The following is a 24,052-nucleotide window of genomic DNA, read 5'->3' as shown; positions in this document are numbered from 1 at the left end:
CCAAAAGGAGGATTGGCAGCATGCTCTCCCCTCTTCAATTTATTTATGATTTTTGTCTCTACTTTTATAAACTTTGGGGTGTGCTGTTCTAGTGGACTTGGCTCCGGAAGACAAAGACAATGGAAGCATCCGAATGGAAAATACAAGCAAAAGAATACTGAAAATCAACAAGCAATACAATCCATTCACCAGTTTTTACTGCTTTCTGTCTGAAATGAAATTATATGACCATTGTATTGGTTTTGTTCCTTTGTCACTTATGTTTGCTTGATTTTCAGTGTAATGTGCTATATATAGTACTTGAAATGCTACTTATGAAATGATGTATAATAGTATAAGAATTAATAAAGATGATTGCAATGAGTCGGATGATATCAAAACAAGTACAAAATCATGTACATACATTCATAAATATGCACATGTAGTAAACCCCCTTTCTATCACAAGTGGTGTAGCTGCGACTTTTGCTTGCAGAAACCCCTGATGGTGAGATGATGTTGTGAAGGCAGCGGCGGCGGGAGGGGGCTTGGGAATGCCAAGTACCCTACATGGGTGCATGGGGATTTTCGAGGGGACGTGTCCTTTTATTACTCAGAAAAAAATGAGAATGGAAAGAGAAAGGCTAGTGATAGTGGGCAGCCAGGGTCAGTTGCAAATTTGTTCACTGCACATGCATGAGAATTGACTAAGTGTTCCATTCGTGATTTCTTTTTTGCCCATGCCATCGCATTTCATGTGGTTTGTTCTCCATTCTTCAAGAAAATGATCAAAGATGTAGTAATATGATCCCTCTTTTGTATCCCTTGGAGATCATAAACTATTTACCCTCCGTGACAAAGAATTACTCCAAGGTGAGTTTGGTGTTAGAGGATATGAATTGTACTTGGATGAAGAGTTGCTGTTCCATTGTGATGAATTGATGGACTGATATTACACATTGGCCACTCATCAACATCATGTCATGTATAGTTGACTCTTATTTTCTTGGAGCTGTTGATTGGTTTTGGAAATACAAGGATGCAGATTTTCAGTATGGTATTGTAACAAAGGCCATAGAGGAGGTTGGTCCTTCAAATGTGGTTTAGGTGATCATTGATTTAACATGTGTGCAAATTGGCTGTATGATGGTGGAGGGTGCTTACAAGCACATCTTTTGGACTCTATGTTGTCTTCATGCTTTGAATAGTGCATTAAAGGACATGGAGAAATTGTTTTGGCCAAAAGAAGTGGTGACACAAGGTAGAGATATTCGGATGTTCATTTGCAATCACCACACCTTTCTCGCTTCAAAAGGTTTTCGAAGAAGGAATTTCTCAAACCTATAGATACCAGGTATGCCAACTACTACATTTTGCTAGAGATGATGTTGGCAGTGCGTGATGCTCTACAAATGATGGTAGTGAATTCATAGTGGAATAGATGGCTTAATGCAATCAATTTTGAAGGAAAAACCATCAACCAAAGGATCCTTGATGACAATACATTGTTGATTCTCATTTTCATCTAAAAATCTTAAATTTCTTTCAATTTTTAGATTTTTGAGTTTAATCTAAAAATTTCTAAATTTCAGTCATTCAATTTTTTTTTTGAGATTTTGACACTTTGTTTTTATTCTTATTGCAGATATGTTTGTGTTGGTACACATATGGACCTAGAATTTAAAATTTAAAATTTAGTTTTCGAACCAGTTTGAACCTTAGGTCAAAGTAGTTCAAAGTGGTTCAGTGGTTCAAATCGCTCATCCTGTGGGTTCAATACAAGCAAAGTTCAAACTCAGGGTTCAAAGTGCAGATTTGTTAGTTTAGGAAAGTTCAGAATGCAATTTTGAAATGCAGATTTAGTTTCCAAAATTTGGCGTCCAAAGTTTGAAATTCAGATTTCATTGGTTTGAAGGTTCAAAATCAGAGGATCAAGCTCCATAGATTTTTGTTTCAAGGTCAAGCACAAATGATTAATTAGAAGTCCGGGTTCACAATTCAAATTGCATAATTAAAATTGAGTTTAAGAGTCAAGGTTACTCTTACTCTACCTCAACAGATTAAAGACTTGCATATTTAGTTTACCCTATCAGGTTTTCATGACCCATAATCTTGAATCCATGCACGTGGAGTGAAATACTGTGTTTCATCTTGAAAAGGCATATGATTTTGGTGTTTAGGCATAGTGATTCATCATCCTCAGCCTGAACATCCCTTTCATTGAATGTGAGAAACAAATATTTTAATCAAGCTCACAATGGAAGGAAATAGATATGGTGAAAAGGAAACCATGAAGTCAAGTGTTAAGTGCATGAGCTCAGCTCCCTTAGCAGAATACATGGCATGAAAGTTGTCAGCACTCACTCAAACATGGTCTTGGGTGGAGGCACATAAGTACACATGCAAGAATAAAACCCGCAAGCACGGATTCTCTGATGACAGAAAAACAATCATATTTTGGGGGTCATATCTCTCAATCCGACCATTGGATCAGGCTAAATTTTGGATGTGTATGGCCAAACCTAGTTCTCTAAATCTTCTCCAAAGCGTTTTGTCAGATTAATTATGGATCAAAAGTTACAGGTTCTTGAGTGCACCACTGTCGGATCAGCAATAACAGTCATAAATTGCAGATGACAGAAAAACAGTCATATTTTGGAGGTCATATCTCTCAATCCGACCATTGGATGAGGCTGCATTTAAGATATTTGTTGGAAAACCTAATTATCTAAATCTTCTACAATTTTTTTTATGAGATTCATTATGGATCAAAAGTTACGGGTTTCTATTTGCACCTCTATCAGATCAACAATTTCACAAATGCAGATGACAGGAAAATAATTCTATAAAACCTCTCCAAGCGGTTTTTCTTGATTATCTACGGATCAAAAGTTACAGGTTTTTGAGTGTAACACTATTGGATCAACACTCTGTAACCAGAAAATGCCACCTGTCAGCATACTTTAAATGGTTGTGAGATGAAAAAAAAGATCCGTTATGTCACTTGTGGAAGAGTATATGGGTGCATATTTTAATATGAAATATGATTATTAATCTATTCATATTTCTAATGTTTGTAAAACATTAAAGCTGATAAGGGGATACTTTTCAAGAATCGGTTATGATAGCGATATAACAGTTTTGAAATTCTTTATATTGGGAATGCAGCAATGTAAAAAGGGTTCCATCTTTTCTCTCGGAGGCTGCAGACTGTGGGCTACAGCAAGGGAGAAGTTTTCAGAGTTATGCCATTTTCTTGTGAAGGTTATAGGGGGCAGAGCAAGTTTCCATTTTCCTGTTCTGAACTGTGTGTCAGCAATAGGAGAATTTTGATTTGTTACAACTTTCTTTAATGGTGATTGTAATTGCAGATGCGTAATAAGGTTTTTGCATTTTTTATGCTTTAGGGAAGGGAGACTTGAAAATTGATTGTATATCAAAACTTTGAGTTTGAGTGATCCTCTTTCCACTAATTGTGATCTTTGTGTCACTTTAGTTTTCTCTAAATGTGCTTTTACTATCATTGTTTCTTGTATACATTTAGATTGCAATACATCTTCATAGCTTTGTTTCTGCACTTTCTCAAGAAGATGGAAAATGCATTTCTTGATTTTGTCCTTTATAGCATGTTGGGGTGAATGGAATTTGTGTCATTTACCATTTATTTTCTTGTAGTTGTTTAGTTTTTTCGCATCTGCTTTGTGTTTACAAGTAGATGTTTGAAATCTTTTTGTGCTTTCTAGTTAAAAGCATACACAATCAATTCGTTGTATATCTTGCACGGGGAGTTGTACCCGATAAAAATTCAGAGGAAGGTTATCAATCGAATGATAACCTGTCCAACTGTTGGTGCTGATCAATCCTCTCATTGGGGCGTTCAGGGTTATATTTGCATGTATTTTCTTGGAGGACAATCTATTCACTAACAGATTTTTGACGACTCTACTAGGGAGATTCCCTTTGAAAAAGAACCTAAATTTTAAAAAACAATGTATAAAAATTGTTCTTCCACATAACGAGGTCTTCTCTGTACTACAATCTAATCTCTGATTTGAAGATACTCAAGAAGACATAATCTCAGAGTTGGTTTCAATTGCTTGGGCGTTGCGCAGAAGTAACCAACAATATCAACAAGTATTGGGTGTTTTGGAAAGAGAAGAAGAAAGGGCTGAGTTGTTGAGAGGGATACCAGAAGTTCAAGAGGAAGCAGTTGTGAATAGACTTGCTCAAGCACCTGCAAGACCTTGAACCTAGAACTAGGAGGTAGAGCTGGCTACTCATAGAGACACAAGAGGGGAAAGGGAAAAGGGGATTCTTGATGAGAATTTTGAGCCATTGAAGAATCTAAAGCTCTTACCAGACTTTAACAACCCTAAAAGGAAGAGTATCAAATCCCAAAGTAGACCCAGTTCACCATTGAAGCAATCTCCTCTTTCACCATTAGTGCAATCTTTGCTTACATTGAATACTCTCGTCCTTGCTTTTATAACCGTCCAACCTTTGCAAGTTGTACTACCAAACATTGTTGTAAACCAACCATGGGGGCAAAACATAGGACCATTAAATTTGGGTGTAAATCCTACACCATTACCCAAAGGAGCCACTGAAATTTTACCCAAGTTTAGTGGAGATGGTAAGATTTCAACGGATGATCACTTAAGTGCCTTTCATTCTGCTTGTGCTGTTATAAGTGTCCCCACACAAGAAGTTGTTGTAAGATTGTTTGTGTGGACATTGACTGATGCCGTTGCAGATTGGTTTAACCACCTACCTCATCATTCCATCACCTGTTGGGATGATATGAAAAATGCTTTTGAAGATAAATTCAAGGCTCCTGAAAACGAAAGCTCTCTATTTTTCCAACTTAGTCAGATGAAAAAAGCGATGCATGAACCTATGAGGGAGTTTGTTGCCAAGTTCAATAGATTGATTTAAAGAATCCCCGCTACATCTAGACCTAATGCAGACAACTAGAATTCATTCTTTATAAATGCTGTTCATCTAGACATAAGCTTTCATCTCATAAAGGATGCATGTGCTGATTTAGTTGTCACCCAGAGACTGGCCATTCAATTAGAGGATGCATTTATCAATGTTGGTAAGTGGAAATGAGAAGTTCAAACCCCAGGAACAATTTCGTCCTCTAATTCTACTGATCTTGTTCTATAGAAATTGATGAATGATGTAGCGATGATGAAGAGACAACAAAACAAAATGCATGGCCCTTACCAAACTCCTTATCAGGACATTCATATATAGCAACGACCTCAAAATTTTGGTAAAACTCCCCTGTTGACTGCTCCTCAAATGAGACTACAAATTGAAGAAGCTCCTAAGGAAGCAATGTGTTCTTTTCATATGAGTTCAAACCATGATGAATGAGAATGTCCTGATTGGCTCAATTGTGTTCAATTAGTAAAGAATGCTCTTGCAGTAGAGCAAATATCTGAAAATCAGAATGTAGAAAATGAAAATTCGGGTGCCTATTTTCTTAAGTATGAATCTGATTCAGAAAGGGGGAGTAACGTTTTTTATGACAATTCAAGATCTTGCTTGCACGGTGATGACTAGAGGGCAAAGAAATCAAAATTCTTACCCAGGAACCAACCCAAATGTGTCAAGTTCTAAAGGTAAGGAACATATACATGCTGATTCAGCAAAAACTATATAACCAAGAATCTTGTCCAGAACATAAACAACGACTAGTACTTTAGCTTTTGATATTGTTGAATTTTGCAAATCCTCTTCCATATCCATTTCTCCAGCTAAGTATTTAAAACTTAATCCTAAAGAGTTGGACAAGTTAGTTCAATATGTAAAGGGAGGTTCTACCACTAATGCACATTTTGTTGATGTTTCTGAGAACTCAAAGGCTGTTAATGAACCTGTTTTTGTGTCTGAAAGGTGCACTAACAATGCCTCTTACCACGAGGCAGTTGCTAACTCTGTTCACAAGGAAACGAAAGAGAAAAAGCCCAATCTGTTTTATATATCATTGCTATTAAATGGCCAAAAGCTTAGTAATTGCATTATTGATTCTGGAGCATCGAATAATATTATGCCCCAACCTGTTGCAAAGGCTCTCGGTCTGGAGCTCACAAAATCTTTCGGGTGTTGCTATTCTAGGGATGGAAAACAAGTGTCCCTAGTCGGTTAGGTAAAGGATGTATAGGCTGTTCTCTATGCTTGCCCAGAAGAAAGAGTGAAACTCACTATTCTTGTAGTTGATATACCAGCCAGCTATGGAATATTGCTCAGCAGAACCTTCTGTAAGGATATGGGTGGGGAAATTAAAATGGATTGGTTGGAAGCCTATATTCCAATAGGAAAGAAGAAAATAAAGCTGGAGCCCGAGCCAAAGAATAAGTATATAGTAGTACCTTCAGATAATCCCAAAGCACAAATATTGTATGAGGAATATCAATTTGGAAATTATATTATTCTACCTGAAGAACCATGCAAAGAAGAAGAGATAGTAAGTTCTGAAGAAGCCTTGTGGACTCTAGAATTCGATGGAAGTTGTTCAAATGCAGGTTTAGGCGCGGGTGTTGTTCTCATTTCACCCATAGGGGATATTTTCCCTTTCTCTTTCAAATTGGACTTCCATAATACCAATAACACTGCGGAATACGAAGTGCTGCTTCTAGGTCTGCAAGAAGCCAAAGCAAAAGGAGTGAAACAGTTAAAAGTGAAGGGTGATACTGAACTTATTGTGAAGCAGGTAAGAAATCAATTTTATGTTAAAAATGATAGACTGAAGCATGATAGAAACTTGGTTTGGGATGAAATTGAGTCCTTTGAAGCTTTTTCTATTGAATTCATACCTTGTACCCAAAACACTAAAGTTGACTCTTTAGCTGTTTCAGCATCACTGTTGTTACCACATCCATAATTTAAGAATGATATTGACAGGATTGAGATGATCTATAGGCCTAGGGTTCCAGACAATGTTAATCATTGGTAGGTTTTTGATGATGATATTCAATTGAGAGAGTTCCTTGAATGTGCTGGTAATTTTGCTGATATCTTCTTTGAAGGATCTGATTATGAGTGTAAATTAATTGGAGAGGAATCAACTGAATTTGGAGAAATCATTCAACTCAAGGGTAATAGGATTCCCAAGGGATTTATCTCTCTAGAACACCTGTTCGGAAGGAAGGATGATAGCGCCTTAAAAAGGGATGTTGACTCTGATAAAAATGCTGGAGAACATGATAAAGTTAATATTGGAACCGAGGAAGATCCTAGATGGATTTCTATTGGTAAGACCTGTTCAGAGAGGGACAAAGATAGGCTGACTAAGCTTCTTACTCAGTATCAAGATATTTTTGCCTGGGGGTATGAAGACTTAAATTTTTTTAGAAATGGGGAGTTTGTCCATTATATACCTTTGAAACTAGAGGCGACCACTTTCAGGCAAAAGCTCAGGAATTATAATCCTAAAGTATCTGAAGCCATTTTTAGAGAAGTGGAGAAAATGTCAAAGGCTCGCATAATATACCCAATTCATCATTCAACGTGGATAGCGAATATTGTCCCTGTGAGAAAGAAAAACGGTGAAATAAGGATTTGCGTGGACTTCAAAAATCTGAACCAAGCGAGCCTCAAAGACAACTATGCACTCCCCACTATGGATCATATTTTGCAGACGGTTGCTGGATCAGAGGTCATGTCAATGCTTGATGGCTATTCGGGGTACAACCAAATCAGTGTTACACCAGAAGACCAGCATAAAACAACCTTTATTACTCCTTGGGGCACATTTGCTTATAGCCGGATGCCATTCGGTTTGATTAATGCAGGAGCAACCTTTCAAAGAGCAATGAACTCATCCTTCAAGGATTTGAGAGACAGGATAATTGTGATATATCTTGATGATTTGACTGTTTACTCTAGGAGAAGAAAACATCATTAAAGGGACTTAGAAAAGGTGCTAAATAGATGTAGACAACATGGTATATTCTTGAATCCTAAGAAGTTTGTGTTCTTTGTGGAAGAAGGTAAATTGCTAGGGCATATCGTCTCTAAAGATGGTATAAAAATTGATCCAAAGAGGGTGAAATCAATACAGAAGCTGGCTTTGCCCACCAATAGAAGTGATTTGAAGTCCTTCGGTCAAATCAATTTCTTATGAAGTTTTGTTCTTGAATTTTCTGAGAAGGTGAGATACATGTTGAATATGATGAGTGGAAAACATCCTTTTAGATGGAAAGAGGAAGGTAAGAAGGCTTTTGAGGATATTAAAACAACTATTGCAAATGCCCCAATGCTGGTAAGCCCAAATTTTGAAAAAGACTTCATTATTTATTGTTATGCTTCTGAATATTCCTTGTCCAGTATTTTAACTCAACAAGATAATGAGGGTAATGAGGTTCCAATCGCCTTTATGAGTGTTCCATGAAAGAAGCATGAGTTGACCTATACTTAAGCAGAAAAACACGCATTTGCTGTGGTTAAGGCATTGAAACAATTCAGGTATTGTATCTTGCATTCTCATTCAATTGTGTATGTGCCAGAAACAACAGTTAAGAGTATACTAACATAGCAAGAAGTAGGGATGAATAAAAGGGCCGTATGGGTAACTAAAGTTCAAGAGTATGACTTAACTATTAGGCCTACTTCTTTGGTGAGAGTGCGTGGCTTATGTAAATTAATGGTTGAAAACAAGGATACATTCCTTGATGAAGCCGAGGAGAAACTTGCTATTTTGTTTGTTGGCCTTACGGACCCCTGGTTCTCAAATATTGCATATTTTCTAACATATGGTGAATGTCCCTCGAACATGAGCTATAAGGAAAGGCAAAACCTAAGGTTAAAGGCTGCTAAGTATGTCATTTCAAATGGTGTTCTATATAAGAGAGGAATTGATGGAACCTTTTTAAGGTGAGTGAATGTAGAGCAACAAGAAAAATTGTTAATGGCATATCATTCAGAGGCTTGTGGAGGACACTTCTCATCCATAGTGACTGCTTTCAAAATCCTCAAGAATTGCTTCTATTGGCTAGGTATGTTCAAGGATGCTTATAAATTGTGTGAGAAATGTCAGCTTTTTATTGGTCGTCCTCAACTAGCAGCACTACCTCTTAGGCCGGTTGTTATTGATGAGCCCTTTCAGCAATGGGGTATCGATTGTGTTGGACCTTTAAATCCTCCATCAAGTGCTGGACATACATACATATTAACAACAACAGATTATTTCACTAAATGGGCGGAGGCTATTCCAACTAAAAAGGCCAACTCCTAGGTAGTATGTGATTTCTTGATGGAATATACTTTTGTCAGATTTGGGGTTCCTCAAAAGATAGTTTCAGACAATGCAATCTACTTTTCATCTGAAGAGATCTCCTTGTTTTGATATGAACATGGCATATTATTAGCCCATTCTTCAGACTATTTCCCACAAGGGAATGGACAGGCAGAGTCCAACAATAAGAACTTGATAGCTATAACCAAAAAATTGGTATCTGACAATCCTCGAGATTGGCATAAGAAGCTTTATGAAGCATTATGGGCTGACAGGATTACCCCAAAAAGAGCTATTGGTATGGCTCCGTTTGAATTGGTGTATGGGATTGGAGCTCAAGTATCACTACCTCTAGAGCTGTATGCTGCTAAATTGCAAACTGTTGTTGAGGATCAGTTCTTTAAGGATACACTGGAGAAAAGAATAATGTACTTGCACAAGTTGGAATAGGAAAAGAACAAATTGGTTGATCATATTACCAAGCATCAGATGAGGGTAAAGCAGATCTTTGATAGGAAACCTAGACCATGTGGTTTCCTCAAAAATGATGATGTACTTCTCTGGGATAAAAGGAGAGAACCCAAGGGTGCACATGGGAAATTCGACTCTTTGTAAAGGTCCATTTGTTATTTCAGAAGTTGTTGGCCCCAATACTTTTTCGTTTGAAGTACCTGGATGGAATAGTTCTGCCCTTTACTTATAACGGGCAGGACTTGAATTTAATCAAGTTCTGAGTTTTAAAGTCCTCTTTCATCTACATAGCTTTTTGTTTCGTTTTTTTTGTTTTCCTTTCCCGTTGTTTCCCTTTGTGTTAGTTTAGGTTTGTCTGTGCTTCTAGTTTTTTGAGTTCTCTGTGTACTTCGCGTACACAATCCCTAGTCAGAGCCCTTGTTAGTAGTGTTTTGAGACGCCATTTTTCAAAGCTCTTTCCTTCAACTTTTGCCTATCCCTTTGTTAAAGTCTTTCCCTTGTTGCTTTGCGTATTAACCTTCTTCTGAACTGATTATTTGAAGTCCCTTTTGACCTCGATCGATATCTCTTCCCTCGAACCACTTTGAACCTAGTTCAAAGCAGTTCAACCAAAGGTTTTGTACTAATGGTTTTCTGGTAGGTGATATGTGTCAACTTGGTAGAATTTTCTTTTGAATTGCTTTGAACCACGTCGAACCTCGGTTCGAAGTAGTTCAAAGTTGTTCAATGACTGAGGTGTTTTGGCAATATTAAATTCTAGTGTATGACGCGCCGTCATCCTGCAAGGACATTTCTATTCCCAATGTGGAAAGTCATCATTATGGGGAAAGTGGGAAATCTTCAGCCGGAAAAGGGATTGGATGTCGCATTAAAATTAATCATTACCAATACATCCGAAAAGGAAATCATTAAATGGAAAGTTTATGCAACAAGGCTTTCGAACATGCGAACGTTAACAAGGAGTGATGTGTCATTAATGCCTTATAATAAGCTTGTACTTCCGCACGTAAGTACTTTCCCTTTAAAACTTGCTCGGCTTTCTTTTTTTGTTTGTCATGTGAAGAACTGAAAGTGTGGAGAAGAAGTTGTTAAGGGAGACAACGAAAATTGTTGATTTTTCAACAAAATACAGGTGAGAACTTAGCAATTCTTGTCTTGTTCAACAAATCTTTTTATTTTCCAGCAAATTTGTTTGAAGTCTTGTTGTTTGATTAAGAATGAGGTCTGTATTGCATTTCTTCGGTAATGTCGCAACCTTAGAATGTAGAAAACCAGTCATTTGTGATACGAATTTGCAAGGGGTGAAGTTGGAGAATTTACAGGCAAATTTTCTTGAATATGCTAATGAGGTGAATGGGTGTATGGAAGTCCTAACTAGTGGGTTAATTGAGGCTGCTGCTTTTCCCCCAACCTTTGTGAGTCCTGAACTTCTTCAAGTTTGTATTGATCACTACGATGTTAAAAGCAAGAGTATTGTAAGTAAAGATGGCAACATAATACTCTCAATTTCAAGAGATACTATTGCCTCTGTACTATGTTTGCAAGAGATACCTTTGGTGCATTTTCCCCTGTTCAAGCCCAAGCCAAATATGAAGAAACCCCAAATCAATTCCGCAATACCCTAGCTAGGAAATGGACTGAGACCATGTATGGCGGAGGTTCTAGGCTACCCAAGGTCATCACTAAGGACCACCTAAAGCCCCATATTCATGACCTAGTGGTGTTGTTGCATAGGGTCCAAGGTTCAGCCGATGTGTTTCTTTTTGAAGAATGGATGTATAGGTACATAGAAATTATCTTGAAGGGTGAACAATGGATGGATTGGGCAGAGATTATTGCCAGTTCATTGAGGTCTCAACTCAAACGTGCTAAAGAATTCCAGGAGGATTTTTATATGGCTTCCTATTTAACTTACTGCATTGCCTACACTTGTGATCTTACCCCTCTTCCTCATGGAGTATGGAATGAAGAAATAATAGTTTTTCAGTATTGCCCTCTGCTACAGAACGATAGATGTAATAGTTTGCCTTGTTCTGTTATTTTAATGTCTATTTCTTCCTGTAATTTTGTCAAACAATTGGCTTGCAACTAAATTTCTTATGGTTTTCAGCTTGATTTTGATTCATGGTTTCTCAAGATTGTTTGTGTTTCATATGAGATGCAAACAGGAGGCAACATAGAACCATATGCAACTAATAACAATGACCATTCATTTATTTCTTGTTTCAGATTGTCAGAAAATTACAACTACCATAACAATCATATCTTTTCATTAAACTCAACACATTATATCAACTATAGGGTTCAATGATGGTCCATACCCATTGCAGCTACTGCAGTGTTAATAGTTCTGAAATTGGTACAGTAACTCGCAGCTACAGTGATCCGGACTGCTACAGTAACTCGCTGCTACAGTACTGCGCTACAGTGATTCAGACTGCTACAGTAACTCGCTGCTACAGTACCGTGCTATAGTGATTCAGTTTGCTACAGTACTGCGCTACAGGAACTTGCTGTTACAATGTTGAATCTCAAGACCATATCTTTCAATGGCGTCAAGATTGAAAGCGTAGAGGGTTTCCGTCCTCTAGGCTCGAAGAAATAATCTCCACAATTACTTCCAATTTCAAATAATATTTAGCATGCCCAAATGAGAGCTATCCTCTTTCTTGTGACCCTTCCTCACTAGTTCTATGCTTCCCTCTTGCCAATGTGGGATAATACATGAGTTTTAATGTTACTTTTTCCCTTTTACGAATGCCCATGTATGTATTTTAAAAGGGGGGACTTGATTTTTTATAAAGTGGCTTTATGAAACATTATAATATTTAATTTTAATAGTCACTTTATCGTTATAACTTCAAACATTAAAATAATATACCAAATAAACTTGGAATCCCCACATATAATAGCTCATCGGAAAGAGCTTGACAAAATGCATCTCATCTTGCCACCGAAAAATGAAGGCACTACATCCCTTGTTGGCTTACTAAAAATAGTAAGTCCTCCCCAAAACCCAACAAACGAACTCCATTTGGCCTGTAATTAGATTTGACTGGGCCAAATAACCTCAGGATCCCTTTTGAAGTCCTGGTTAGCCCTCGGGACCATGAAAAGAACGGGCTAATGACAACATATATCCAGACTGGCTAAGTGGGGGACATTACAATAGAGTCTTGGAAGATTTCAGGAAAGTTCACGACTTGTTAATGGAGAATGTTTATATGTCTCTGAAAGGAGTACCGATGCCTTGTCTCTGAAAGGAGTACCGATGCCTTGGTTATCTCCTGAAGCCCAAAGATTAATTCAGCAATATGGAAGTCACTTCATACAGTTCCCTAGGTTCACTTACTTGAGGGTAGGCGGATTCTAAGAAGAATCTACAAAGTTGCCACGGTATGCTTTGGACTGTTTAGAATTGGCCGAGATATGTAGGCAACTTTTCTCTGTTATAAAAGATAATTTACCGCAAGAGGATTGGGAAACAACTTTTCCTATCAAGCTAGGTTCCTTGGTTTGTAGTAGCATGATCAGTGCTTCTATTATTGGAAGTCTTACCATAGTAGAAGGAACTTTGACGGTAAAGGGTATGCAGTCCAGATTCTCAGCCTTGAAGTTCACCCGCCGGCAACTCCACAGTTGGAAGACCTATGGCAAGATTGTAAGGATGAAGGAGAAGTTTTGAGAAAAGATCATTCAAGGCTGACTTTGCAGCAAATCAATTCCTTTAGATTGAAGTTCAAAACGGAGGGAGTGGTTGAAGATGGCTCAAGTATAATTAAACCTGGCTGGGAAGAACCTAGTGAATTGGAGTCTTTGACAGTTGACTAGAATAAAGATGAGGAAGATGACATCAATCTAAGGGCTAGATTTATACTTACCTTCACAGATGATTGGTTAAAGAAAAAGAGCAAAGGAATTATCAATGAACCCTCTTTAGGGGTGGTTTCATTTTCCAAACCATCCCCATCTGATGTCCCACTTTCTCTTGTTGCAGGTAGTATATTGGCTCAGGATAAACAGAAGAAGACGCCCCTTCATTTGCAAACTACGGCTCCAAGGACTAGATCTCAATCTAAATTTGAAGCCCTGAAGCAACATAAAGTTCAGAAGAAGAGAATGTCGACTCAAGGGAAGAATTCAAATGATGGCCTCAATTCCTTAGATGGTGCGGATGGTGATGTTTATTTCATCAAAGCTCCTAAGTTAGATCAGCCTAGATTCCTAACTCCTACTAGAGATGCCCAGGCAATGTTCGTGAGCCCTGCTATTCCTTCTTGGCTATCTAACACAATCAGCAAGAAAAGGAATTTGCAACCAGTGTCCACACCAGTGAAAGACATCGTCCTTAAATATGCAGCTAGAGGTTTGAAGGTAAAGAAGCTGAAAACAGACGCTCACCTCACCAAGGACCTGGTAACTGGAAAGATCATTGCTGAGATAGCTACCTACAAGCAGAAAAAGGAGTCAGGGGATATTGATGACAAAGGCTTCAAGGTTTCCTTGGTTGAATTGGGAACTATTAATAGAAGCATCGGTAACCATTTCTTTAAATTCTCTGCTGATCATATGTTGACACAATCCGAAAAGGATAGCAAAGAGAAAAAGGAGCTAAAAGGCATGGTAACGACAATGGCTGCATATATCGATTCTTTGATGAACCTTGGTGCATTGCCAATTGTTCAAGCCCCACAACCCTTTGATCCTAATTCTGTAGGAAGTCAACAATTAATGAAGCAAATGCAAAAAGGTAGGCTGTTAGCTGATGTCGTAAAGGACTGGGTGGACACTATCATGAAAGAAGGTAATAAATTTATTTCAGAATTTGTTAATGTTTATGCTGAGGGAGAATCATTGCTGGGAGAAATCCAAACTTAGTTCCAGTTTGGGAGACAAAGCTAGGTCGATGTCAAGCAGTTGTTTTTCAAGTGGTTGAAGTTGAGAGGTTCGGGGTCATCAAGTTTTTGAATGAGAACCTAATGAAAAATGTGGATCCTTGCATGTTGTTCATTATGAAGAACAACATGGGCTTGAAGGAGTCTGTTTACAAGGAAACGATTAAAGAAGTGCAGGGCATAGAAAATAAAATTATTGAAATGCACAAAGAACTCCTCAAGGATATGAAGGTAGTTAATCCTATAGTTCGACGACGAGAGCATGGATGCCGAGACACTAACGAAGAGCTTCAATGAAGCTGTGGAACAAATCAGGGATGGTGAATTGCCAAGTGCCAACGATTTCATTGCGTTGGCAAGTATTGAATCGATGTTGTGTCTCAACAAGAACCTGATGCCGCGTTAGAGTTTAAAGATAAAGGAATTCAAATGGCAGAAGGACGCGTGTAGAGCCCCGATTGCTAAGCTTGAAGAATCCACACTCCCACGCGATGCATGAGGTTATGAATACTTTCCGAAGCTGGAAGCTGATACGTTAGACTGTTGGCGAGGAGGAGAAAACTTGCGGCGACGCTTGAATTGAACCGTTGCTTTCAGTTACTTTTTGGCGCTTGTTTTTAAATAGTTTTCTTGTTTTGTTATTGTTTCTTGTTTTAACCGAAACGATTGGGTTTTGATGGAGGCCTTTCGGATTTGTATGGAAAAACTATAAATGCTGGGGCATTGAACTGGTTTAAGGTTAGCAATAGATAGTTAGAAAATAGATAGCTAGAAACTCTGATAGGTAGATACTTTCATAAAGTAATCAAAGGATAGTATATGGATGTTTTGCTTTTGAATGACTATGTGCATGCAGAAGGTTTAACGTATATATATATATATATATATCATCTTGAATTCAGCTTGGAAACTTGGTGTTCAAAGTGTATAGACTATTGTTACTTTGTGAACTCTAGTTTATTGGTTTGAGATATTTGATTGCTGTTCTTATTGTAAGTTCTTTTCAATTAAGGTGTTTGAATGATTGATATCGGTTTATGGTGTTATTCATTCTTCTAAAGTAGATTTTCTATATAAGTATATTCAAATGGATGTTTCTTTGAGATTTTTGAATTGATTTTTACCTCACTACCTAAGAGTAGTAGAGAGATCCTTACGCGCTTTCAAGTAAAAGTGCAAAAGATAATTTGAATTAATTGCAAACCTAATAAGGGAGCTGTACTTGTAAGAAATTCAGAGAGAGTCAAATAATATGAGATTTTCTCAACTGTTGTGGACATTTTGTAATTTCTGAACCTTGGGCATAGAGTAAATTTATTAAAATCGTTGAAAGGACAATCTGTTCAATAACAGTTTGCTTCATCATCTCTCTTGTTGTAGATGTCATAAGATGCACTGATACAAATACTCCTAACCTCAGAGAGATATATGAGACTATGGAAAACATGCTTGAGAAGATGTAGCAAATAATTTTGGCTGATGATAATGATTTGGCCTTTAGATGAGGAGCATATTAAGCCAATTTTCATGCAAAGGTGGAATGTTGTAGATACTCCACTTCACATGGCAGCTTATGTGCTAAATCCAAAATATAATGAACTTTGGGTTGGAAGGTTTGCTCCTAGAGAGATTGATGAGGTGAGATGTGGGATTATGAAGGCCCTTCAAAAGATGTATTCATCTTAGGAATTTGGTACACTTTGTGAGCATGGGTTGCCTTTACAAACCTTCATAGTCCAAAATTTAGCACACTAGAGGTTAAGATGGATAGAGCAGTAATGGCACAAAAAAAACCCCGTTCAATGGTGGCAATGACATGCGACAGTTGCACCACAGTTAAAGATACTTGCAATTCGTCTTCTCTTTGTTGTAGAGACGACTTGTTCTATATATAGCTTTATCCACTCCTAAAAGAGGATAACTTGTAAATGAGTGGAGTTAGTGACTGTGCTTAGTGCTCTGTGACTTGTGGATCGTAAGACACCAAAGTACTGACAAACCCCAACTTTACAGTGAGATATTGATCCCAACACACAACTGTGATTGCTTGACATTTCGTTGGATGATGCAGCCTTCGAGTCTTAGTTTGACTGTGATAGTGACATTGATATGTATCAATATTAGGGGCATCCATCGTACTATATTTGTTGTCATTTTGACTTTGAGTCTTTTGACATTATTTGATACATTAATACCATGATAATTGAATCTTGATATACGATATGATACTTTAACTTTTTATTTTGTTGAAACTTGCTACCTTTGCGCATTTTGATACGAATCTATGATTCTTTTCATTGTTTCATTGAGATATCTATGAATGTATGAAAATTAAGTTTGAACTCTTATTTGATTCATTTGATGTCAATCTCATCATATGTTCCTATTCTACGATGATTCGATTTGATGAATGACATTGATAATTAATAATTGTGTTGCTAATGAATGTTACAATGTTATGCAATTCTGAAATTAATGAATATATATGAAAATCACACAGAGAGACACACACACATGCACACACATGCACATGCAACTGCATGCGTGCGCACACCCACACCCACACCCACACCCACACCCACACCCACACACACGCATGCGCAACCACACACGCACACTGTACATGCACGCCAGACGCGCACATTGCTCGCATACACACACATGCACACACAACCACATGCACACACGCACACATGCACACACGCACACATGCACACACATAGGCCCACCTGCATACACATGCACAAGCATGTACAGTCGCAGACCCACGCACATGCACACACACGCACACTCACTATGCTTCAACCAAAAAACACGTCCTGGAAACTTTTCCCCTTGGTCACGGAAATTTAGGGTACAATAGAATAAACCAAAAGTATCAAGTCGCTTTTCTTTTTTCTTTTCCTAATTCACATGCTATTAATATTTGATCAAAATGTCTAATTCTTTATTTGACTAATTTAATATTTTTTTCCCGTATGTATAAGTAGAATCTCCTAAGGTAAATCATATTTGCATCTTGTATTTTAAGTATAAAGCACTATTTTGTCACAAATACTGCTGTTGCAATATTTTATGGCTGAATAAATGAACATGCCTATTGTTCCCTAATTTATCCAACTTTAGAATGATACCTATTTGGGCCGTTTTGATCCCTTTCGTTCTCTTAATTGAAATCATTTTCTTCTCTTAACACCTCACATTTCTAGATTTATTTTCATTTCAATCCATTGCAGGATTTTTTGCCAACTGAATATTATATTTGGGGAAAACAACTGAAATAGCAGCAGGTTTAATTAGCAGTCTCTTGGATTATTGGAATGCTGTCTCATATTTGTGCATCACAAATCTTAACAATTTTGTCATAAGGTGTCACTGGTGATCGCTTGCTAACTAGTTCTTCTTTTTGCCTTGTTAGAGGGGAATTTATCTTCAAATTCAACAATAGATTTCATTAAAAAACGTGGAAATATAGATAGAATTCCTCAGGTATGCTCAGGCTGAAAACTCTAAGTTATTGTTGAATGTATTCCAAAATAGACTGGTTCAACTCCTAGAATTATCTCAAGCTTAGTTCTTGTGTATTTGTGGTATGCAGGTTTTAGGAATTATCAAGACATGCATGCCAAACAAGTTACGTAGCGTGTTTGTCACACTGAAGGTAAAATGCTTCTTTTGATAAGTGAAGGTCTTATATGGATCAAATAATGAATTTATTTGTTAAATTAAGATGCTTTTTTTTTTTTTCCTTTTATAGGATCCTACAGGAACCATTGGTTGTAGCATTCATCATAAAGTCATGGAAGAATCACAATTTGTCAGGGATATTTCAGTTGGCGCAGTGCTTCTTCTCCGTCAGGTGCTTATCATCTTTATTGTGCTTAACATTGTTGTTATAGATGGTATGCATTGTTAATGTTTGATGCAGAAAGAGTACTCAAGGGTTTGCTGATTAAAACAAATGTATTACATGAAAAGTAGCTTAGAAAAAGAGCGGAATTTGCTATTTATCTTATACCAAATTCTTTGTTATTTCTTGCTTCATATTAAGCTAGGGTGTTGAACAATTTGGTTTTGTAGGTGGTGGTGTTTTCTCCAACTCCCTGGGCACATTATTTGAATATTACCTTGACCAATATTGTGAAGGTATTTTTTTCTCGTTTTTTAAATTTGATTGTCATTTGAAGTAATGTCTTACAAAAATAAGGCAGTCTTGAATTTTGAGTGTGTATGACAAAGTACTGTGCATATTTGGGTTACACCATTGTTTTAGTCTGGTGTGCCATTTTTAACATTACTGGTTCAAACTATTTTTTAGCAGAATGGTTTTGAAGATCTCTAAAGTGCATAATACATTCACAATGCTTACTTGACATTTTATGTGTTTAAAATGATTCCCTCTATTGGAAAATTGTTCAACTTGAGCGAATTATGTTAAGTTTGAACTATATCACTTTGCTTCCAGTATTTATGCATCATAACAAATTAACGATTCTAGACAGATTATTTGTGTCCGTGTGTTTGCATTGTTTCTAACTTTCTGTTATGTTCTTGCAATCTAGTTGACCATTCACAACTGATACTGGATTGTAAAGGAGAATAATGGTAGAAAATATATTACTAGTAGTGCATCACAGAGCATTATTCCAAACTAATTAACATATACATTTATTAGAAATTTTTACCATTTATGTTTGTTCTTGTGTGTCTTGCAAGACCTCTGCATCTTTTGGTTGCTTTTAGTGATAAATTGTTTTTGTGATTTCAATCTCCTTTTATTTGGAAAATTAATAAAATTCTCTCTAGTCTAAATTATTATGAATATTTCAAAGAAGAGAAGGGCTAACAATACCCATCATGAAAAGACCTTCCTATCAAGGAAATGTCGACTCTCCCTTTATCTAAACAAGCCAATAATTGTCACGTCACATTGGAGAAGGAGATGGAGCCAGCCCATGGTGGAGGCTATTTCGATATGAAGCAAAGTGCCTAACCTGCAGAGCATTCATAGGTTTATGTACCATAACAGAACCTCTTATTTATAGGGTTTGGTAAACAAAAATTAACATCTTCAGTACCTCACTAACTAGAAATGATTACTCTCTTTTCATATCATTCATAATTGCTGTACCACAATTGTTTCAAACAAATTGTATTTCATCATAGTGTACTTTTGACATCAAAATTGGACAGACACAATGTGCATGTGAGATCATAGGAACAATGCAACTGGGGCAACATTGTAGCAAACTTGGTATCCAATGGCCAACAATGTTATTATAAACATAAACAATTGCTGGAACTGTATATTATGACCATAGCCTCATAGAAGGCTTATTTGGCACCATCTCAAGTGTTCAATCGACGGTAGCAAAAAATAGTGTCAGGCAGACATATTTGCTTTGGTTAATTCTTTACTAACTATTAAAAATTAAGAATGCTGCGTCCTAAGGGTGTATGAAGGTTTATCCTTCAAAGCCGAGAAGGGATGAAATGAAGCTGTTGTCACTGGAATTTTGATGGAGCTGTGAGAGGTGACCTATGGTTTGACACTGGTTGTGTGTCCACGGAATTCTAATGGTCATATCATTGTTGTTGAATGCAAGACACTGGATGGCAGGATCGATAATGAAGTTGTGGTCCAAGTAGCATTGCTAGGGGTTGAAATGCGACACAAAGACTATAGGTGGACAAGTGGCATCTGGAAGGAAAATCCCAAATTATTGGGAATGCCATTGCGTCAGGAATATCATATGCATGGTGACTCCAAATAATTATAACAGCAATCAAGAGGAAATTGTTATCATTCCAGAATTTCAAAATTATTCATATTTACGGCGAGGGAAACACATTGGCGGACTCATTATTCAAATTGACAATTGATGTGGCATCGGAATAGAAGGAAAAGATGATGATATCAGGGCAACCTAGTAATTAGAGGTGATATGATATTGTGAATTAGTAAAGATTTTGGAGGATGACAAAGGACAGTATTTAAATTCAACTTTGGGAAGGTGACGAAAGGGGATTTTATAGCTTCTGTCCTCAAACATACTTGTATTCAATCCAAATATTGATGGCACCTTATACATTCCCTCTTATGCCAATGGAATGTACATTTTATATGTTTGTTTATGGGCAGCAGTAGTAGGTGTTTCGAGTGTAGTGGAGCGCGGAAAGCACCATGGAAGCAAACTTCAGTTTCATTGCTACAAAGAAACAAATGACATTCAAAGGGCTGATGATAGAGGAGAGGTTGAGGAATGTTGTTCACCCCTTCTTTCTCAACACCATCTGGTCTATGTTGGGTGTCGAATGTCAAATTTCAAAGTTCCGTTGGTGCTCCAATATAGACACTGCAGCCCTCTTTTGAGCTTGGGGTCTATGTTTTGGATCAAAAGCTGAGCAAAATAGATTGTGGACATTGGCCACTAGTCTGTGAATCAGTGTGTAACCCTTTCATGAGTTCGAATCCTCTATCTTGAGTCTTCTTTGCTTTATCCTCTATTTCCTTGAGTCCCTTTTCAGCTAGCTGGATCATTTCTAGCTTGAACTGTGTGCTTTGGAACCATTCAAACAGAGGTTCATTTCCCTTCTTCAAAATTTTTGCTTCAACTGCTTCTTTCACTTTCATCTGGATGATCATTTTTAGAAGAGAGATGCAATCATCACATTTGACCCTTTCTCCGGCCAGAGTATTGCTATTAGACATGATGTTTTCCTTTTCTGTTTCCAATCTAAGGATAACATTACCGATTTGATCTATGATAGAAACTCCTGATTTGAGTTTCTCAATCCATTCCTTTCCAATCTGGCCGAAGTGTCTATCTTCCTGAAGTTGAGAAATGAGGGCTTGCGCTTCAGCAGCAGTAGGATTCTGGGTTATTGACACACCAGAGATAGTTGCCAGCGGGGTGACCAGTTGCCTGATGAACTTGTTCAACTCTTCTATCTCGGCTTTCATCCTAATCTTTGATAACTTAAGACTTTCTAATTGTCCTTCTATTACTTCATTACTTGACCTCCACAAGCCAACCTTTGTGTCATGTCTAGCCTCTCCAAGGTCAATTGAATGCAGAGTGAAATCATCAGCCGTCATGTCCTCGATTCTCCCTCCTTTGTTCGGCTTGGCATTTTCCATTGTCAAATGCCCTGTTTCCGGATCTTGCCCAAGTATTGACAAAGTCTTTTGCTTCTTAACTTTTGTCAATGCAGACTCGGAACGAACCGCGAGAGATACAGTATCTTTTGTGGAAGCACTTTCATCCTTTCTTTTTCTCTTCATTTCCAAAGTATCTTCCAACTAGGAGTCTGTACCTATCACTTTGGGGGCCGTTCCAAGTGATTCTATACTGAACATCTTTTTCTTAATTGGAGTTATTGTTATAGCAGTTGAAGAGAAAGGATTCTTCAAATCTTGAGAGATGAACTTAGAAGAAGTCTGGCCTTTCTCCACTTCTGAAGTTTTCTTCGCTGCCTCATCTGACTGAGTAGGCTCACTACTGCTACTCTTTCCATACCCTAAGTCTACTATCTGTATGGGGGAACCACTTGGCATCAGAAGTGAAGCACTTAACTAATGGAACAGGGCTATGATGAGGAGATGGAACTGGAGTGGTATGAGGAGAAGGAACCAGAGTAGTATAAGGGGATGGGATTGGAGTGGAAGCACTGTCCTTTGGCTCCTCCATCTTCTTTTCTTCAACACCAGTCTGGGTTCCAATGATTGGGAGGGATCCATCATGACAGGTCTTATCTATGGGGACATTCTTTTTTGGAGGTTGATCACCTCCACCTGAAGGTTGAGCTGACCCTTGAGTGGAGGCTATGGTCACTCCTGGTGTAGCACTCTGAGATGAAGTAGGCGTTGTAGTTGTTGGAGAAGCTTGAGTGGCTACACCTTTACTTTGGCTCTTCTTGGTAGTCCACTCAACCTATTTCCTCGTTCTTTTGATGATCCTAGCCATCATGATATCATGATTCTCTTCCACATCTACAAACGGCTTAGAACTGATAGGAATCCCCCTTAACTTAGTCAAATATGTATTGCTATACATATTTTGACCATCATCCTCCAAGCCTTCTACATCAAAGTCAATGCCATATGTTTTGATCTGCTCCACTGTGAACCTAACGAAAGCACGATCTTTGCTCTGGAGCTCATCTTTATAGTCCGTCCAATAGTCTTCGACAGTGGTAACATGTTTGATCACACTGCCAATCTGCAACACCTCTCTTGCATATCCATTTGGATTGAACATAGGTCTCACAACCTCATTCTTCTAACTTATACTTGGTCTCAAATGCTTTGAGCATGTTTTTAGCATTAGAGCGAGACTCGCAACTGTAAGCTTCAACCTTCATAGGGAATTCATACCCTTTCTTCTTCAAGCTTGCGCTCAACACGTTCACCTTGATCGCTTGCCTCATGATCTCTATCAGCACAATCAGATCACTTGGGTATCTGGGCAACTTCAAAGAAAATCCGTCGAAAGTTGCAAGAGACAAATATGAAAAGGATGAGAACTGAATAAAATAGCTACCAAACTGATTGATGGCCACCATTGCCTCTGGGCTGAACCTCCTCTCCAGGCATCCTTGGATTTCTTGACAAATCTGCATTGTAAATGAGTCATTAACTCTGACATATTCTGCATAGCTATTCTGTAATTGCAAGCATGGATAAAATTCATAACTTTTCACATCATCAGGGAAGTTCTCTATTTTGGGAAGGCTTGGCCAAAATTGTAGAGAAGCTAACATATAAATCAGGAAAGAAGTCATGTAAAAGGTATTGTAAAACTTTGTGGCGCTGAGTGCTCTGGACATATGTTCACTTACCTCATAGGCCCAATTAACATAATGTGTATCTGAACATATAATTTGTACCAAAAAGAAGTACTATTGAACAAAATTGAGTGCTTCTACCTCACCTTTCAATCTATGTAAGAGAACCAAAATGTCTACGATCTCAGGCTTGAGATCAGTGTCGAAGAAAGTATTAGGCACCTTACTCATAGCTCCTCGTGGCTTTTGGAACCAAGACCTCATAATTTCTTTTCTCCACACCATTTTCTTCAAGGAGAACTCGGACATGGCTCCTCCTACTGTCAACTCAAAAAATTCTTCTCGCTCTGGAATCCAGAGGCAATTTACTACAAATTGCCTATCAATAGAGATTAAAACTGTATGGTTGGGTAGAAAAATTTGTCTGGTGTCCAGGTTGTAATGATTTATACATTCAACAATCAACTTAGGAGCTTGAACCACCACCGAAAATCCAGTTGCCTCTACTAGCTCGCTTCCTCAAAGCTTTTCAGTTATGGGGTGAATTGGTTTTGACCTCAGTCTCCTTTGAAAATCTTGCACGCCAAAGAAATGGAGCGAGGTGTCTGTAACATTCTGCAATGTAGACTTGATTCCATTCAGCCCAGCGAACCTGACGAATCTAGTTGCCATTTTAT

At 37.8% G+C, this 24,052-nt stretch overlaps 1 protein-coding gene across 1 annotated transcript in view; it reads left to right on the top strand.

The window, feature by feature from the left end:
- The window catches only part of LOC149561959 (nuclear localized protein), a 100,902-nt gene that overhangs the window by 40,955 nt on the left and 35,895 nt on the right, over window positions 1-24,052 (top strand). The window contains exons 2-5 of the mRNA XM_089825485.1: window positions 18,007-18,077; window positions 18,187-18,249; window positions 18,346-18,447; window positions 18,669-18,734. Of these exons, the coding sequence (XP_089681611.1) occupies window positions 18,007-18,077; window positions 18,187-18,249; window positions 18,346-18,447; window positions 18,669-18,734 (302 nt within the window). The remainder of the gene's footprint in view (window positions 1-18,006; window positions 18,078-18,186; window positions 18,250-18,345; window positions 18,448-18,668; window positions 18,735-24,052) is intronic.

Source organism: Cupressus sempervirens, chromosome 4, assembly GCF_028749045.1.
Source record: "Cupressus sempervirens isolate cs-2001-9-10 chromosome 4, ASM2874904v1, whole genome shotgun sequence".
NCBI classification, from domain to species: domain Eukaryota; kingdom Viridiplantae; phylum Streptophyta; class Pinopsida; order Cupressales; family Cupressaceae; genus Cupressus; species Cupressus sempervirens.
This window is presented reverse-complemented; position numbering and strand designations above follow the sequence as displayed.